The sequence below is a fragment of the Vulpes vulpes genome, chromosome 8 (assembly GCF_048418805.1).
Source record: "Vulpes vulpes isolate BD-2025 chromosome 8, VulVul3, whole genome shotgun sequence".
Taxonomy (NCBI): Eukaryota; Metazoa; Chordata; class Mammalia; order Carnivora; family Canidae; genus Vulpes; species Vulpes vulpes.
Genome location: NC_132787.1, coordinates 107,434,356 through 107,454,355, shown reverse-complemented (window position 1 = coordinate 107,454,355; position 20,000 = coordinate 107,434,356). Strand labels below are relative to the sequence as shown.

At 51.2% G+C, this 20,000-nt stretch overlaps 1 protein-coding gene across 1 annotated transcript; it reads right to left on the bottom strand.

Moving 5' to 3' along the window:
- Positions 1 to 227: 227 nt before the first annotated feature.
- Positions 228 to 13,811, bottom strand: CMPK2 (cytidine/uridine monophosphate kinase 2). Its single transcript, XM_072767803.1, has 5 exons — positions 13,209 to 13,811; positions 11,754 to 11,868; positions 10,405 to 10,606; positions 3,552 to 3,785; positions 228 to 1,954 (listed from the first exon to the last, which is right to left on the bottom strand). The coding sequence occupies exons 1-5, from the start codon at positions 13,794 to 13,796 to the stop codon at positions 1,837 to 1,839; spliced, it is 1,257 nt and encodes a 418-aa protein (XP_072623904.1). The 5' UTR covers positions 13,797 to 13,811; the 3' UTR covers positions 228 to 1,836.
- Between the last annotated feature and the right edge of the window lie 6,189 nt (positions 13,812 to 20,000).

Sequence of the window (20,000 nt, the reverse complement as noted above, 5' to 3'; positions counted from 1 at the left end):
TGGGTACAAATCCCCGAGTGTACAAAGAACTGTTTTTTTTTTTTTTTTCTGCTCCATTTCCTGGAACGATGTTTGAAACAAAACAAAAATGCCCTCCTTCCCCTGAAAGCACTTTGACCACAGCTTCCCGTGGGCCCACGAGCTCCCACCTTCCCACCTCACTGACCGCACTGGAACAGCCCCCCCCTCCCCGCCCCAGGACAAGAGGCACTTGTGACAACGCCACGCATCACAAAATCACAGCGACTTTATTCATTTGCAAAGTACAGAAGGAAGGCGGAAGATCTTTGTTCTTGTAGGCTGCCGACGTTGGCTTTTCAAACTGTTCCAAGTACAGAACACCAAGAACATAACTAGATATCACATCTCTCAGAAACCTAGTGCTATTGGTCAGCTTTAAAAAATATTTGTGACGGAAACCAATTACATATTTATACACATAAATATATCATGTAAAAATTACCTAACATTCTTTGGGAAAACGGTATTGATATAGTTATTAATACTAAACTTTACTATAATTTAAGATTCTATAGGATAAATCTGATAAGGCCTGGAATGTAATTATCTGCCGGGGCAGGGGTGGGGGTTGGACATCTAACCTGCAAACTTCACCTATCTGAGACCTGGAAGGAATTGCAGATAATCACCTGGTTCAGCAAACTCCTTAGGACAGATAAAGAATCATCATCACTTTTTAGATCAAGTTACATGGACTGGTGATGTTAAGTGACTCACCCAAGGCTGCATAGTTATTAAATTTCCTCTTTCCTCAGCTTTTTGTTCCCCCCTAGGCACACAGATCTCAACGCTGATTTCATGTGTAAGCATGAGACATTCAAGTGCAAGATAATTTTCTAAGAAATCCCATTCCAGGATCCACTATGCTTATTGAGTAAGATAAATTAAATCTGTGTCATGAAAATACACAACAAGCACTGCATTTAGCTTCTTGGCTTCAATTTTAATTAGTGAAGCAGAGCCCCCACACTGAGGAGAAACATGGTGCAAATATCAATATAACTATATTGCTCGATTGGCTTAGTTTAATGCATCCAGTTCAGTCCAAAACACTCATCATATCCAAAGCCGTGTTTTTCAGAGGAAAGGAAAGAAACATAAGCAAACGGAACAAAATTCAAAGAAGGTTAGTATATTTGTATTGTAGGTAGAGCATCTCAGGTTGGCAGTCTCTACATTTGACTCTGAAGTGCTAACCAAGAGGACCGTCTCAGGGGTCAGAGGGCACAAGTCATATGTCTTCTTTGTAAGTGCCGCCTACCCAGAGCCCAGGTGGTGGGGTCTGTGAGCGTGTCCCCAGGCAGCCAGGACACACGGACCTTTTCTTCTGGAGCACGTGGCTCTAGGATCAGGGCTGAGTCCCCAGGGATGGAGTGTGATCATATTGGGAAGAAGGAAACTGTGTCACATGGAGATCTCATTAGGGACCCAAGTGTAGGCACAGGAGAGGCTGACGGGGCTCCCGCTGACTTGGAACATCTTCCTGGTCACTTCCATGTACATCCTGGTACATCCTTTCTGGATGAGACAAAACTTGGAGGGATCTCATAGGAATCCCCAGGAAAATGCTACAGTGGAAGGAAGCAATCGCTGATCCCTGGCTGGAATGCGACAGTCTCAGCCTTGATGGGTCCCTGGGTCAGAAGGGAGGACAGTCATTCAAGTAAAACCGAAATGCCCGGTCTCCAATCTTCTAGGGCACACCATGTGTGTGCAACAGCCATCTGGGAAGACCGCGTAACCAGTCGTGGGCCTGGATGTATCCACCAACATCAAATCCAGCAAAATGTATAATTACGTTTGGAGTAATTACAATTAATTACAATTATTTTGGATTATGCTTAAAACCATCTGGAGGACTTCCTCTCTGGAGGGGCTGGCATCCACCACGAGGCAACCAGGGTTCTCCATCCGCTGATAGGACATTTCTACCCTGGGGACAGGCAAAATGAAAAGAGTTGGCTTAGTTTGTAACACGGAACCTCCGTGCAGATCTGTCTTCCTACCGTAATGTACGCAGCTTGCAGGCTGGGGCCCCCCTGTTTATCCACAGGAGAGATTTGATACATTTTATTTAAGAAATCATAAATTCATAATAAGGCTGAAGAGCTAGCAATTAGTGTTACGTAGGACCTAGCAAGCATCAGCACGCTGCGCGGTTCTTCCGGTTTCCTACTGAGGGTAACCCCGGAAAGGCAGTGACATCATCCCCATTTTGCAGAGAAAGCAGCAAAGGCTCATAGAAGTTAACTAGGGGCACCTCGGGGGCTCAGAGGTTGAGCGACTGCCTTGGGCTCAGGTCGTGGTCCCGGAGTCCTGGGATCGAATCCCGCATGGGGCTCCCCATAGGGAGCCTGCTTCTCCCTCTGCCTGTGTCTCTGCCTCTCTCCCTGCGCGTCTCTCATGAATAATTAACAATATAATCTTTAAAAAAAATTTTTTTTTAAATTAACTAATTGGACAACTGGGAAATTTCTCCACGGTCTGGGTTCGGACAAGCTGGACGTCCTCAGCGTAGACACTGGTTTCACGGGTGAGTCTTCTAAAGTGTCACCAGGTTCCCACCTCATCCTCTGGGTGGGCCTTGCTGCCTGTGAATGCCTGTGCCACGGCCCTAGGGAAGCGGGACGGCCTGGGGCTCCGATGGACGGACGCTGTTTACCGCTCACTAGCTGGGGGAGCTCAGCCAACGTCTTCCCCCCGCTGCCCCCCCCCCCCGCCTCTGTTTTCTCATCTGCAAAACGAGGTCTGCAGTCATGCCTTCCTGGGGAGTGCGTCACGAGGTCTAATTGAATTAATCCAAGCAAATTGTCTGACATGGTTTCTCTGCACACAGCTGAGCTGTTATTTAATTATTTATCGGAGGACCGTGTTAGGAGAGCGCGGCTATCATTGTTTATTTATATAAACTGCTCTGCTCTGGCTCTTCGAACGAGCCCTACAGAAGCCATTCACACTCAGCCACAAAGCACTGAGGCGGTTCACACCCTCCTGCTGGCGTTTCCTAGATTTCTAACCAAAACAGAAGCACCGCCTTCCAAATCGGAACGATCGGGATTGTCGCCCCAGTTTTACTAGGTGGTAGCTGTGCTAATCATCTAGACAAATCTAAACTTAACCCTTGGAGCCTCCGTTTTGTCAACGGGACAATGAGGCTGACGTGGCCCCCGCAAGGATCCGAGAGCATCAGGACCCAAATGCCTGACACAGAGGAAGCATCTGTAAGGAGAAGTCACGTGGAGACCAATGGCACCCAGGGCCACCGCAGGATGACCCAGGACCCGAAAGCCAGACACGCGTCCTGTATGTACCCAGGTTCACACTGTTCCCAGCACAGCTGGACTAGAAGGAAGATCTGATGCCCGATCCCATAGCCTGTGGTAACACTATCATCACAAGGAGCCTAACGTGGAGGATAGTGTCCCTTGGGTTTGAGAACAATGTCATCTTCTCCACATCCCTAAAGCCAGTGCTGATTCCGGCTCCCCACCATGACCCGGAACCCCTGGCTTTCGCATGGGGACACCTACTTCTGACGGAAGATGCTGTTGGCCTCCAGTTCAGTTTCTTCTCTGGTCCTCTCCATGCCCCGGCCCTGAATCCTACGCATCCTCTCCTCGGGACTCACTGTGAGCAGCAGAACCAGGTCGGGTTTGAGCAGGTCCCTGGGCCACTGGTATATAGAATGATGGGCCGGGGGCAGGTGCTGGAGCCCCCCCGTCACCTCGGTGGCGATGGCGTAGGTGGCTGTGCTGTGCCAGTACCTGAGAAGGACAAGAGGAGTGAGTTCTCCATGCCCAGAGGCCAAAGACAGGGCGCGCCCGAAAATCAGCTGGACAGAAAGTTGAACCCAGGGATGGCTCTGCTCAAGTTTTCTTAGCATTGCATATGTTAAATAAATAAAACTAAATCTTTTTTTTTTTTTTAATTTGAGAGAGAGCAGGGGAAGGAGCAGAGGCCGAGGGGGAAGCAGACTCCCCGATGAGCAGGGGCCCAATGCAGGACTCCATCCCAGGACCCCAGGATCATGACCTGAGCCGAAGGCAGACACTTAACCCACTGAGCCCCCCAGAAGCCCTTAAATCTTATTTTCAAAGTATTTATAAAATATAAAAAATAAGGGATCCCTGGGTGGCGCAGCGGTTTGGCGCCTGCCTTTGGCCCAGGGCGCGATTCTGGAGACCCGGGATCGAATCCCATGTCAGGCTTCTGGTGCATGGAGCCTGCTTCTCTCTCTGCCTCTCTCTCTCTCTCTCTCTCTCTCTCTCTGTGTGACTATCATGAATAAATTAAAAAAAAAATTTAAAAAAATATAAAAAATAAGCCAAAGTCAACAACCACAAGAGGAATGGAGTGGGGTCATCACGGTTGCTCAGCTGAAACCGCATTTGTCGCCAGGTGACACTGTTGGGTCTCTCTGGCCTGGCCTACGATGCCTTCTGTGAAAGGGAGGGCAACCGGGACGAGAGGTGCATCTGGCAGCCCACGTGCATTTAATCCTGTCTCTTGGCAAATAAAACTCTGCAGGCCCATTCACTTCCAGGTTGTTTTAAAATGCAACTTGCAGATGAAATCCACGTTCTGGGGACCCTGTCCTGCCCAGTGCCCGGCCACCTCACCGTGCCTGGCATCTGTAGGGGGAGAGATGAACCCAAATACGACCTCCACTTCTCCATGAAATCCTCCCTGAGCGGAGCAGGGCCCTCTTGACTGGCTTGTTTTAAATGTCTGAGGGGGAAGAACGGAAAATCACAACCAGAGAAGAAAACCTATTTCAAAATGCCCCACGGCTTTCCACTGCGCGCTGGAAACGTCCAGCCTAATGAAGACCCAGCACAGCACGCACGGTGCGTCATGCTGCGTCAGGCCAGCCTCTCCTCACACCCTCTCCTCGAGCCGGAGTGGGCTGCTCGGTGAGCAGAACTCCTACTCAGCCTGCAGAGCCCTGCTCAGAAAGCCCCCAAGCAGAGCTCACTGTTCCCTCCTCTGGGCTGTCAAAGCCCTTCACACTCGACTCTACTGAAGCACTTCTCGTGGTAAGGAAAAGACACTGGTCTGGAAGATAGACCTCTCTTGACTCCTCCATTAGAAGTTTCCTTTCTTAGTCACACCTGCATTTCAAAAGCTGAAAAGCTGAAACCAGCGTCTGGCACGCAGTCAGTACACACACAGTACACGTCCTCTGGGTGTGCAGGTGCCAGTGTATTCATTGGCATGGCTTATTGTAATCTTGTCCTGTTCGCATCCTATTCCAAACTTCAGAGATTTAGTCAGAGACTAAATGCAAAACTTCAAATACGTATCAAAGGACTATCGCCTACAAGTGATATTTGTGAAATGGTTTAAACATCCCAATGTGGAGAAGTACCTATGGCCTCTTCCTTATGTGTATGTTTAATGCACTGCCCTCAGGGTTTTAAAATCCTAAATTCTGGGGGCACCTGGGTGGCTCTGTGAGTTAAGCTCTGACTCTCAGGGGGATGCTGGGTGGCTCAATGGTTGAGCACCTGCCTCTGGTTCAGGGCCTGATCCTGGGGTCCCGGGATCGAGTCCCACATCGGGCTCCCTGCAGGGAGCCTGCTTCTCCCTCTGCCTGAGTCTCTGCCTCTCTCTCTCTCTCTCTCTCTGTCTCTCATGAATAAATAAAATCTTAAAAAAAACTAAAGATGAAAAATAAATAAAATCCTAAATTCTCAATCATTTTACATTTGCACTACTTCGCACGCTGAAAAGGACATTTTGGAATCTACCGAATAAATTCACAGTGTCGTCTGAGCTGCACACTGCTTTATCCCCCGCCGCCTACTTGCTCTGCGGACCCAGGTAACTCATTTAAGCCGCTAGAGCCTCAATTTCCTCCTCCCGAAAATGAGAAGGATCCAATCTTTGTTTTCCTCCCATAGTGGCTGCAAAAATAGACAAGTGCTTTAAAAATTGTGTCATGCCATCATCATAAGACAATACCTATGCTCACTGGACACTAAAGCTGCATTTTCTTTTTTTTTTTTAATAATAAATTTATTTTTTATTGGTGTTCAACTTACCAACATACAGAATAACACCCAGTTAAAGCTGCATTTTCAACCGACAACGATACAGACAATATCAAAAAGGACCAAAAAAAGTAATTTGGGAGGGGATCAAGTCTGCTAGCATCCGCCCTTCAAAGCCCCCCGTCTGCCTCCAGAAGCGTGCTCTGCAAACCCCCAGGCTCCGCAGCGTGCTCTGCAAACCCCCAGGCTCCGCAGTGGCCAGCTCCCGGAGCCCCGCCTGGGAGCGCTCCTCTGTACCACGGCCCTGATTCCCCACCTACGAACACGTGCCTTCACCTCCTCTGTGAGATGCATCTTGTCTCCCAAGCTGAATACAATCCATCCAGGGTCCAGGGGATCTTCTTCTTGGTTGCCAGTTTTCACCACAATTTGCTCTGCATTTTGCACATGTGCCAGGCTCGCTGAATTAAATACTCAGCTATGAATACAGAGGCTGATATCACCTTCATTTTAAAAGGCTTCTTTTTGCAGAGAAACCATCAGCAAGAATAGATTTTTAAAGGTAATGAGGGCGATTAAGTTGCCAGCCTTAACCATAGGCACCATCAAAAACTACTCTGTCTCCCTCATTTGTTCAGCTAGGTGACGGTGCAGTCTAAAACGGATTTCATTAAAGCCTTTACACATGAACAAAACCCACCCAGACAACAAATAACTGCTCTTTTCTTCTCACTTGACGAGGTGATACAGTATCTCTTTAAGGCACCAAATTGCCAACCACTCAACCACTCGCAGACAGGAAGGAAAAGCAAGGGAAGAATGAGAGCCCTGTTGTCTGTAGCTGGAGCTCTCTCACGGGCAACGCGGCGGCTCGCTTCAAATAATCACACACCCTCTGGCCATCAACTGCAGACTCTCCGCTTGTAGGATTTTCCATTCCCGCCATCCCAGGGAAGCCCCATCGGTTCAAATCAAATGCAATTTGCCAACACGTACACGGCTTCTATAAGAATGCTTTATATCTTAATAGCAATTTGCTTGCGCAAAGCATTTCCACCTGTATCAACCCATTGGCGATTCATCACCAGTTCTAGATGCAGGCCGGGGAGGGGTAAGGAATATCTCCATTTAGCAGCCTGGGAAGCTGGGAGCAGAGAGGAGAGGTATCTGTCTACACGCAGAAGCAGCTTCAGGACTCGGTGGGGGGGGGGCGGGGGGAGGTCTGAGGAAATCACCTGCCTCCGGAAGCCACCCCGTATCAGGACAAGTTTGGTCTTTCTCCTCGAAAGAGGATGCTGTATGAAAAAAAAAGACCTCTGGGGTCCCTGGGTGGCGCAGCAGTTTGGCGCCTGCCTTTGGCCCAGGCCGCGATCCTGGAGACCCAGGATCGAATCCCACGTCGGGCTCCCGGTGCATGGAGCCTGCTTCTCCCTCTGCCTGTGTCTCTGCCTCTCTCTCTCTCTGTGTGTGACTATCATAAATAAATAAAAATTTAAAAAAAAAAGAAAAAAAAAGACCTCAAATACGGTAGATCTGGACACGTTAATAATAATAGGGCAAAAACGCCCCATGGGCAAAGAATCCCACAGAGGGATGCAATCTCTTACTTTCTCTAGGATCACCTATAACTTGCAACCTTGAAAGAACACTCTTGCCACCCCCAGAGTTTACCCTGCCTCCTGGCATCGTGGCGTGGAGGACAGCGCCGGCCCTCTAGCTTATTCTCACTGTTTTCATCTTGCCTGGTACCATCGCCTCCTCCCGCTTAATACCCTACACATGCTCAGAACCGCCTTCTCCTGGACCACTTCAGAGATACAGAGAAAGGTATTTCAAGAAAGGGGTAGAAGTTTCCGGATACGGCCCACCAGCTGGCAACTGATCAACTTACCCCCCAGGCACAAGTGGAAACCTGGAATAAAGGCTGGCGAGGCTAGGATAGGAGTCAAAGAAAACCCTCAAACACTGCTGAGCGGGGAGGACAGCAGGAGCGGTGACAACCACTTCAGAAAACTTTCCGCGAGACCTGCTAAAGCCGAACACACAAGAAGCCCACATCCCTACAGTTCACTCCTGGGAACCTGTGCACCAGAACTGCACATATGCCTGCAACAAAGTCACGTAAAAAACGTTCATGGGGCACCTGGGTGGCTCGGTCGGTCGGTTAAGCGTCTGACTCTTGATTTCAGCTCAGGGCATGACCTCAGGGTCGCGAGATCGAGCCCGGTGTCAGGCTCTGCGCTCTGCATTGAGTCTGCTTGAGAGTCTCTCCCTCCCCGCCACCCTCAGCCCACACTCTCTCTCTATTAAAAATATATATATTAAATATATATATATATGAAAAATATTAAAAAATAAAAATAAAAATATATATATATGTTCATAGCGGCAGGGCGACAGACCCAGCAAATCCCCGGTGACAGAGGGGAGGGCCGTGGCTACCACGGGGCGGGGAGGGCAGGGAAGAACAGGCCGTGGTGCGTAAGGAGAATGAGGTGGCTTTGTGAGGTGTGGCGACGCTCCAATGTGGGTGAAGGCTCTTCCTGGGTGGGTTCACTGCTTGAAATTCCTTGAGGTTTACATTTAGGATTCGTGCTTTTTCCTGAATACTTCTCATACTTCCATACAACTGCTTATCTTTCCAGAATAAGTAAAATTAAAGACAGAACAATACACATTCCCTGAGTTAAGCAATAATTGAATTGCAATCGATGACCTTTTGTACTTTGTTATCAGTTGCGTTTCGCTCTCCTCAGCCCTCTGTTGGATTCGTTCCATATCCTTTCACCCCTCCATACGCTACAGGTTGTATTATTTTGCAGGGCGTCTACTGGACATCTGTCTGCAACTGGATTTTTTTTCAGTCAAACTTAGGGCTTTGTAATCCATGCACAGCGATGCACTGTACCGGTCCATGCTGCTGAACGGCGCCTTCGGTTTTTCAAATTGTTCAATATTATGAACGCAGTTGAAAGAAACTCTTGTGTTTCCTCAGGAGGGAGAAACAGTGTGCATTTTGCTGCACTTTCACAAATCACTCTCCAGCCCTTGTGCCAGGGCCCACCCCCCACCGGCACCTTGTAGGGCTTTTCTCCATCCCCACGATCTTCAGCTCCAGGTCTAAGGACCTTCCCATTGGTTCCCACCAGCCTGATGAGAGCAAAATGGGATCTCATCGCGACTGTGATTTCCATATCATCGAGTTGGGTGGCTTTAAGGCGAGGCTGACTTGCTTGCCGTACACTTCAACCATTCTTGTGGTGTCTTATTCTACTTCTTAGGTACTGAATTTTAAAAATCTAAATCAGGGGGCCCCTGGGTGGCTCAGCTGTTGAGCGTCTGCCTCCGGCTCAGGTCGTGCCCCCGGGGTCCTGGGATCGAGTCCCACATTGGGCTCCCTGCAGGAAGCCTGCTTCTCCCTCTGCCTGTGTCCCTGCCTCTCTCTCTGGGTCTCTCACGAATAAATGGAATCTTTTAAAAAATGTAAATCAGTTTGCGTCACTCCATTATCTGAAACTTTCCAATGACTCCCCCCTGCATTTAGATTAAAATCCACCCTATCCTGGCCTATGGGCCCCACTGTTCTATCTCCTGCCTCTCTCCGTTCATTCTTCCAGAAAGCACCCCCTCACCCACCATGTGCTCATCACACTGGCCTCTTCCTCCTCCTTGAATACACTACCTTCTCTCTGCCTGTAGGCTTTCCCCTCGCTGACCCATCTCTCCCTAATGCTGTTATTCCACAGCTTTCATTTCCATCTCTTTGGGGGCATTCGGAGCTCAGATCAACGTTACTTCCATATAGAGACCTTCCCCAGCCGTATCCACCTTGACTTATCCTCTTCAGAGTATTTATCATTCTCTGATATTATCATAGGTCTTGATAATGCTCCTGCAATAGTATCTTTGCTCGATGAAAGCAGAGCATCATCGTCTAGCTCACTTACCACCGAATCCCCTAAATTGAGAGTCTTTGGCACACAGTAGATGCCCAATAAATGCTTTATAAATAAGCTGATGAACAAATGGACCTGAAAGCATTGATTTCTAAAGCAGAAGCTTCTACTTCTGTCAATACCCTCAATATTCTATTTCCAGCTCAGTCAAGTTTCTTAACCCCTGCAAGACCTAACGCTTCTCATCAGTAAATCAGGGATAACATTTAGTACCCACTCACCACGTAATCGCTCCAGATATGGTATAATAAAGGTGTGCTCTTAGCAAAATGCAAGCCTGTGGTGTAGATGATTAATCAAACATAGACGTTATTCCTATTCCTATCATAATACAGTTTGACTCAGCAGATACAGGGGTATATGTGCATATATAGGTACACACACACTTACATGTTAGCAAGAAAATGCCAAGCTCACAGCATCTTTATACCTACCTGTCTACAATCACGGGAGATTTGGTAGATTCTTTAGCTATTTCAGAAGCTACAATATAATTGCCCAAAGAGTAAAAAGCTCTTCTAATAATAGTTGGTTCATCGTCAAAGATCTTCCTCCACTGGCTAATGCAAGCGGGCGGCGACTTTAAGAGGGCAGCCTTGAGGGAGTCTGAAACGGACTGGGTCACAGTGGTTTTACCTGCAGGACAGACAGAAACATAGCGCTTCGTCATCACAGCCACCATACCACTCCCAAAGGCTCATATTAGCTCAGAGAGACTGAAGATACTCTATCCACCTCTATCTAAATCAAAGCAGTCCACCTCCTGTGATTCTGATTTAAAAAAAAAAAAAAATAGATGCAGGCCTTTGGGAACCTGGGTTTCCTCTCTGTGGTATCACAACACTTGGAGGAAAACTGAAATGGCACCCCTGTCTACAAATTAATGCTAAGGGCAGCCCGGGTGGCTCAGATCACTGCCTTCAGCCCGGGGCGTGATCCTGGAGACCCGGGATCGAGTCCCATGTCGGGCTCCCTGCATGGAGCCTGCTTCTCCCTCTGCCTGTGTCTCTGCCTCTCTCTGTGTGTCTCTCATGAATAAATACTTTTAAAATTAAAAAAAATTAAAATTAAAAAAAATTAACGCTAAACTCTGGCAGAGACCTCCAGGCCCTGGGATAACCTCCACCTGGTTCTTCAAAACACCGTGCACCTGCTGTGGAGGGAGCCACAACTCACGCTGAACCACCCGTGACATCAGCCGCAGGCTCCACCTTGTCCTCGTCGGTATCCTGCTGCCCTGGGAGCTCTGCTTCTCTTGCTTTTGTGTTTTGGGCTACGTGTGAGTGGTCCATTGTGTTTTGACATCTGTGTGGCAGCTCCAAGGCTTTTTCCGTCCACTTCCTAGTTCTTCCTAATTTTGCTGCAAAAGGGTCCTCTGCACGGCCTGTGGTTCCCAAATGCCCCAGGCTGGCTCAAGTCCCTGCACTTTGGCCCACGCTGTTCCTTCTGCCTTCCTCACCTGACCAGCTCTGATCTGTACTGAAAACGCAGTCCAGGTGTCAGCCCTCCAGAGCCATCTGCGGCCCACACCGAGCCTGCATTAAGTGCCTTCTAGTGGTCACCAGAGCACCTGAGGCACAGCCTCTCTACCTCTCCCTGCACCCTCCCCACCCAGGTCTTACTCATCTTTACATGCCAGGCCTGCCTAGCTGCGTGCTGGCGCACCCCCAAGGCCTACACGACGCTCGTGAATTGAACTCTGTCAAGTTTTGCTTCTTAAGACCAGACTATTCCCACAAGGGATCAACCAACCGCATTGCCTGTAACTAAAAGGTAATATTACCAGTGGCATCCAGTCCTTCGATGACAATGACCGGGAACTTCCCCTTCTGGACCTGCTCCGGGCACTGGTCAACCAGGTCGAGCACTGCTTGAGCTTCAGGAATGAAGGGGACACACTGCAAAACAATGTGTGGGCATCAGCAGTGAAGCAACGGGGCTTTTGCAACGTCTAACTGCAAAGGACAAGATTGCCCGATGCTCAGAAGGCTCGGGGTGTGTTTGATGCCATGCGGAACTCATAGCACTTTGAACCTGGGGAGAACTGAATTCCTTCTTTTTTTTTTCTTTTCTTCTTTTTTTTTTTTTTTTTTTTTTTTTTTACTGAAGAGCTGTGGCTCCTAAAGGCGGTAGCTGCTGAGATCACTCAGCCCTCCCCGACCCGCCGCCAGGCAAGACCCAGATCCAGGTCTCCGGGGCAGGCGGCACCGTCCCCTCCTAACCGCTAGGGGGCGCAGAGGAGAGCGGCGCGCGGCGGCCCCAGGTAGCAGCGCAGGTGTGCGCGGCCCCCATCGCTCTCACCTCCGCGGTCCCTCCGCCGCCGCCCTCCCCTGCCTCTCTGCTGCAGCGAGGCCCACGCGTGACTCCATGCGTGCATGCATCCGAGGGCCAGCATGGCCAGCCCCATGGCAACTCGCTCAGCATTAACCCTCATCCACGGACCAGGGAAACTGAGGCAAGGCGGGATCTGAGAACCTGAAAGTGACACCCGGCTTGGGATTTAAACCTAGGCGGTCGGTCCCGCCCTCCCATCCCCTTGGTGGGACTATCCCCAAAGCCTGCGAAATACAGTAGGTTGCACCGCGCGGCCTCGGGAGGCCGACCTGGGCGCCCCCCGCCCACCCCGGGCTGCCCTGGGAGAGCATCTTCGCTCTCCTCCCCTGGGCACCTGCCGTGTGCCATTATCGGCCTGTCCTACACGCGGCAGGGGCAGGTGTCACAGACTGAAGGGAAAACCGAGTGTTGGATGCGCGCCCTGGGCCGCAGCCCCAGGTGGGGGACGAGTTTCTGAAACCCCCAATTCATGCCCTTTTCTCCCCCTAACCACGCCCGGGCATCCCAGAGCAGTGTGGCTGCTTCCCAGGCACACGCTCCTCCCGGGTCCCCTCCCCGCCCCCCGCCAGGTGCCTTCGGAGCGGACGCCGCGCGCCCGGCGCTGGCACCTGAGCTCCCGCCTCCTCGGAGGAGGAGGGGCTCCCGGCGGGCAGGGGTGCGGGGGTGCAGGGGTGCAGAGGTCCGGGGGTGCAGGGGTGCAGAGGTCCAGGGGTGCAGGGGTGCAGAGGTGCAGGGGTGCAGAGGTCCAGGGGTGCAGAGGTCCGGGGGTGCAGGGGTGCAGAGGTCCAGGGGTGCAGAGGTCCAGGGGTGCAGGGGTCCAGGGGGGCGGAGTCGGGCGCTGCGGGGCCATCAGGTTTCCCCCCCCCCCCCGCCCCCAGGGCGCAGGGACGGTGCAGGCTCTTACCGCCTCCAAAACGGCGCGGGCGGCCCGGCGGTGCGGGAAGACGGCGGAGCTGGGCAGGTCGGGCAGCACCGGGTGCAGGGCGGGCTCGGGCACCGACACGACGCGCGCGCAGGGGCCCACCTGCCGCCACCCCTCGCCGCCGCGCGGCTCCCACAGGCGCTGCCACACCTGCCGGCGCGCGTCGCCCACCAGCTCGCCGAGCCGCGGGCCCCCCGGGGCCTCGCCCAGCAGGGCGCAGAGCGCGCGCCGCGTGCCGGGGCCGTGGCCGGGGTCGAGCAGCAGGAAGCCGCGCTGCACAGGGTCCGCGCCGCCGGGGCCGTAGCACAGCAGCGGGCGCAGCCGGCAGCCCCGCAGGGGGCCCCCGCGCAGCCCGAGCAGCAGCCGCTGGAGCCCCCGCGCCGCGCGCACCCGGGCCGCGCAGTCCCCGCCCGGCGCCCGCCCCGCGCACAGCAGGTAGCCGCGGCCTCCGGGGCCCAGGAGCGCGGCCGCGCGGGGCTCGGGGCGCAGGCCGGGGTCGGGGCCGCCCACCGCGAAGTGGGCCAGCGCGCAGCCCGGCAGCTCCAGCGCCAAGCGGCGCGGCGGCTCCATGGCCCGAGCGGAGGCGCCGGGGCGGGCGGGGCGGGCGGGGCGCCGAGGCCTTAAGCGCCCGGGCCCGCCCCCGCCACCCCCGGGCCCGCCCCCGCCCCCGCCGCCGCCGCCCGGGAAACGAAAGCTCAGCGACCCGCGGGAGGGGAGGGGCGGGGCGGGGAGGGCGGGGGGGGCCCGGGGCGGCCGCAGGAGGCGCGCGCGGTCCCCGCTGCACCCCCACCCTCCCCGGGGTGCTTGGGCCCCGCGCTGGAGCAGATGGATGGCCCCAGGCCCTGCACGGACCGAGCCCCCCTCTGGCTTCTCCCTCCACCCCTCCCCGGGGTGCTCTGGGCCCCGCGCTGGGTGCGGGGAGGGGCAGATGGATGGCCCCAGGCCTTGCACAGACCGAGCCCCCCCTCTGGCTTCTCCCTCCACCCCTCCCCGGGGTGCTTGGGCCCCGCGCTGGGTGCGGGGAGGGGCAGATGGATGGCCCCAGGCCTTGCACAGACCGAGCCCCCCCTCTGGCTTCTCCCTCCACCCCTCCCCGGGGTGCTTGGGCCCTGTGCTGGGTGCGGGGAGGGGCAGATGGATGGCCCCAGGCCTTGCACGGACGGAGCCCCCCTCTGGCTCTTCTCCCCACCCCTCCGCCCCCCACCCCCCACCCCACCCCCGGTGCTCTGAGCCCCGCGCTGGGTGCGGGGAGGGGCAGATGGATGGCCCCAGGCCTTGCACAAACCAAGCCCTCCTCTGGCTTTCCCCTCCTCACCCCCCCACCCCCGGTGCTCTGGGCCCGGCGCTGGGTGCGGGGAGGAGGCAGATGGCCCTGTTGGGTACGTCCCGGGTGTGCGCGCGTGTGTGCATGTGCGTCTCTCTCTCTCTCTCTCTCTCTCTCTCTCTCTCTCTCTCTCTCTCTCGGAAACAGCGCGCACCCCAGCTCTGCCCGCCTCTGGTCTCTCTGCCCAACCCCAGCTCTTCAGTGCAGTGCGGAGGCCTGACCCGGGCCTGACTGGAGTCCAGGGGCCCCCTCCAGGACCTCAGGCCTCCTCCGCCTGACCTGCTGTCTCTCTCGGCCTCAGTGGGACCCAAGCCCCAGTGGCTGCCTGGACTGCCTGAACAGGGAGCGCCACTCCCTCTTCTTCCAATTACTCCCATCCCGTTTGCTGACTCACAAACCAGACCCGATCTGCACCCGGAGCCAAACTAAAGTCCTTCCTTGGGGTCCGGTTTGCAGGTAGTAGCCTGCTGGCCCAGCCCGAAGCCCACAGCAGCTGCAGCAGCGCCGCCTTGGCACAGCGGCTTTTACACAATCGTGTGGATGTCTGGTTTTTCACTCACCAGACAGTATCTTGGGAAAATGATTGTCAAACAGACTTAAAAATCCTGCGGGGGGGAAAACTCATTTAGGATAGAGATAAGGATGAAAACCATTAGGTGAAGTGAGGGCAAATAAGCTATGATTTACGCAATTTGGATTTAGCACGGGTGTACATTTAATTCTGGAAGGAATACACCTTTTGGACTAACATGAACTCTTGTAGATGCGTGGTCGAAGTATGGGCTGATAGACCAGGAGCGATTCAGAGATGAAGATGGTTTTAGCTCTTTGAGAACAGGATCATTCTTACTCTCTGCGAGCAATCTGACTTTGGGGTATTGGGCATGCAGAGATGTCTTCACATCTGGATGTCACACAATAAATGATGAATTTGGAAAATAAGAATTGACAAGATAGATCCAGGAAGGAGAGCCGATTCCATAATCTAACCCCTAGGAAAGAAGTGAATGAAGGGCCCCTAAGTAGACACATTTGGTAAGTAACTGCTTTATTAGGGAACAGGTAACCCTCTACAACGTAAGCCTTCTGTTTATCTTTTATAAAGTTCCTTTGGATGCATTTGTGGGCTTCCAGTTTGAAAGATATTCTATTTAATTGCAGAGTTGATTTTCTCACTAAGTAATAGAGCTGACGTGCCTTCCTGTGAGGAAAGAGTCAACACAGCAGGTGCGGTGCTCACTCCAGGGAAGCCTGGAGCCGTGGTTGATCCTGGCCAAACCCTAGAAACATGCTCCTCAAAAGGTTCGTTATATTAATCATTGATGCTTCTGTGTCTACACCCGGAGCGATGCCACATCGGCTTGTCAGCACTGTTTTGCACAAACGTCGAGATTGGTGATGGGCACTTCATTCACAGTTGGGTTTCTGAGATTAGGTGACCATGGCCGGCCACAGCAGGATGCGCCTACATATCTAGCCCTCCATGTAACTCCAGGCCCTGGGATTCGAGCAGGCTTCCCTGACCAGCTGGTTCACATGTGTCCTTGTAGCATGCTGCTAGAGGGAAAACTCCTCCAGAGCAACCCAAGATAGCCAAGGGCTCAGAAGCCTGTGTGGACCTCTCCAGACTCCGTTTGACTCTTTCCCTTCTTCCTGTTTTCACTTCGTATCCCTTCCCTGGAATAAGCCTAACAGTGAATGTAACCTGTTACTGAGTCATACAAGTCCTTTTAGCCAATAAACACACGCAGGACAATTAAGTAAATATTGCAAGACATGGTATTCCTATTTTGAAGTGGTTTAAGAATCCATTTCATTTCTCTAAATATACACACTTATACACAAAAGTACAGCTCTACAAGTCAGTAAAACTATATTTATTAAATTAAATAAATTTCAACCAGTAAATGAGTGGACAAGAAAGCCAAAGGCTTAAAGATGTTTGCAATGTATGTAAGCAAGAAAGTGCACGATAAACAATGAAGTTCTAAAAATCTGTAATAAAAATGGAGAAAGTCCAATATGAAAATGGGCAAGAGATATGAACAGGCATTTTGCAAAAGAGAAGGCCCAAATGGCTAATACACATATAAGAAGGTGCTGCACATCACCAGTCATCGGAGAACTGGAAATTAAAAGCACAAAGAGATACCACTACCTGCCCATTGGGTGGCCAAAGTAAACCAGACAAAACAAAAATCTTACCGTGAAAATACCAAATGGGATGATGGGAACAGCTAGAACTCTTAGTAATTCTGGTGAGGGTGTAAATAGGCTTGAATACCCTGGAAAACTCTTTGGAAGTTTATGCTCAAGAGGAACACACATACACCATATGAACCAGGGGTTCCATTCCTGGGTATATACCCCAGTAAATGCATACGTGTATGTTGTCCAAAAGACACGTAAAAGAAAATTCACGGTATAGCATGGAATAGCAAGGTATTCCAATGCCCAACATGATAAAATTATTCAGTGTCTTGTAATATATTCAGGCAATGGAATCAGTAGGTACCAGCTATGAAAATGAACAATCTACTGGTACACACAGCAAAGTGGCTAAGTCTGCAAACTCAACACTGAGTGAGAGAAGCCTAACACAGAGAGGTCATGCTGTCATAACCTAGAGTATGGTTTTTAGAAAACAGGGCAGGGTGGCGGGGGGGACGCCTGGGTGGCTCAGCAGTTAAGCGTCTGCCTTCAGCTCAGGTTCCCCAAAGGGAGTCTGCTTCACCCTCTGCCTGTGTCTCTGCCTCTCTCTCTCTGTCTCTCATGGATAAATAAATAAAATCTTTATTTAAAAAAAAGACAGGGTTATCTTTGGAGCAGAAGTAGGGTTCAGGCCTCGGCCACAATCTGCTAACGGGATGCAGCCACTGTTGGGACCTTCCTACAGGAAATGGTCCACATCTGGGAGCATGGGGTACCCTAAGGATGTGCAGGTGCTTTGAGGAAAGTCTCTGGCTAAAGAAAAATGATGATGACATGCGGCTGCGTTCCAGTTGCATTTAGATGCATTTAGAGACGGTGTGTCCCGCGTAGAAAGCCTAAAGGGGGCTGCCTCCTGCCCCCTCCAGCCAACGTCCACCTTGAATGGATGGAAGAAGAAATCCCTCCCTGGCCTGTGCACGCCATGACTTTGAACCAGAGAGTCCATCACTCCTGAGCCTTAGTTACTGTTAATGGAAGAAGACAAGTTGGAAGGACTAGGGCATATGTTCAAGGACTTGTGTGAGTTCTTTCCTGGAAAAGACTCTGACTTCTTTATTTAGATGTCATTCATATTTATTAATATTTTTATCAGAAAAAAAATAGGAGGCTCTCCACAAGCAGTTGTTGAAGCAAAGGAGAAGGAAGGAAAGAAAGAATGCCTCAATCAATGAATGAGTGAGTGAATGAACACGTGAATGAATAAAAGAGACTGACCCGGTTAGAACGGACTTGGGAAAAAATTAATAAAATAACGTGCTGTTGATTATCAATCATTGAGCAGCGATGCAGGTGTTTAAATCCCAGTTCAAATACTCAGTCCCCAACTGTAAAATAAGTTAGCGAATGCAAAGTGCAGGGCAGGGCCTGGTGTGCAATGCTGTGTGGCGTGCTAGAAATTGCTCATTTATTACGCAAGCAGTACTCTGGGCGTATGTCATTTAATCCTTAAAATGCCCCGTGTGAGTGTGATATTAATACCCATGATCCCCAGATGGGTTAACAAGGTGGGTAAAGTAAAAATTTACCCAAAATTAGACACTCTTTGCTGAAGTAGGATTCACACCTTAAAAATGTTTGGCTTGATGAGCCTCCGTGGCTACCTCCGTGCCACACCTGATAGCCGATGTGAACCGTAAACAGATTTGGTTTTCGTTTCTCCACACACATGTGACCCAGCAGAAAAGGAAAAAGAAATCTGTCTTGGTGGAGTCAGACCGTGGTGATGTTTCAAAATGCTTTTGGCTACGACGGTTTCCGGCACTTGGATTACAGCCATCAGGGAATAATTGGAAATCATTACACAGAGGCTCGCTGTTTTGCTGAATTTACTTTCAGTTTCCTTTCTAAGTGAAATGAAAGTCATCTTTGTTTCTGTTCAGGACGTCACACGACTAGAAAAACAATAGCTAACCCTCAGGAAACCCAATCGTCCAGACGTCCAGACGCTGTCCCCGTTAATGTGATGCACATACGTTAGAATTTTCAGTCTTCCCAAAGCAAGTCCCGTGAGATACCTGGACCGACAGATGAGGCAGTGAAGACCCAGAGGAAGCAAGGAAAGTTACCAAAGTCACACAGTTATATGCGATGAGCCGGGTTCAGGGTTCCAGAAGCTTCCCCTTTAGGACTGGTCCAACTTTCCACAGGTCTCAGGAAAACCTAACACCACCTGCCCAAACACGCCTCTGACTGAAGACAGCTAAGGAGGAGAAAAAGAAAAAAAAAAAGCTTCGGCACAAAAGCTGACAGCGCTTTCTAAGAAACTGTAAAAATAAGGAAGAAGCCACTGTCGCTCTCGACAACCAAGAACCATCTTAGAAAAGCATCTGATTTTCCTGTGGTCTATTTTTTTTTATTTTATTTATATAGTCATGAGAGACACAGAGAGAGAAGCAGAGACACAGGCAGGGGGAGAAGCAGGCTCCACACAGGGAGTCCGATACAGAACTCGATCCCAGGACCCCGGGGTCACACCCTGGGCTGAAGGCAGTTGCTTAGCCGCTGAGCCACCCAGGAGCCCCTTCCTGTGATCTTTTAAAAATAAAATAGAGCTGAAGAAGAAGAGGTGAGAACGACCCCCGGACCAGCCAAACCCTGCGTGCCGCCCCATCCCCGCATCCAGCGCTTATGTCCCGCCGCCGTCGTCACCATGCCCAAGAGAAAGGCTGAAGGGGATGCTAAAGGAGATAAAGCCAAGGTGAAGGATGAGCCACAGGGAAGATCTGCAAGGTTATCTGCTAAACCTGCTCCTCTAAAGCCAGACCCCAAACCTAAAAAGGCCCCTGCAAAGAAGGGAGAGAAGGTACCCAAAGGGAAAAACGGGAAAGCTGATGCTGGCAAGGATGGAAACAACCTGCAGGAAATGGAGATGCCCAAACGGACCAGGCACAGAAAGCTGCAGGCGCTAGAGATGCCAAGTGAAGTGTGCGCATTTTTGAAAACTGTGTACTTCTGGTGACTGTAACAGTTTGAAATACTATTTTTTATCAAGTTTTATAAAAATGCAGGATTTTGTTTTACTTTTTTTTTAAGCTATGTTGTTAGCACACGGAACACTTCATTGTTGTTTTGGGGGGAGGGCATATGTCACTAATAGAATACCTCTGAAGCTAGATTTTTTTTTTTTTGAAGCTAGATTGATAACAAGACGGAAAAACACCTTCCCCTTCTAGTTTTGAGAAACTTCCTCTTGGCTAACAGGAGGAAGGATTCCTTGATGTTGACACACATGAGCCACC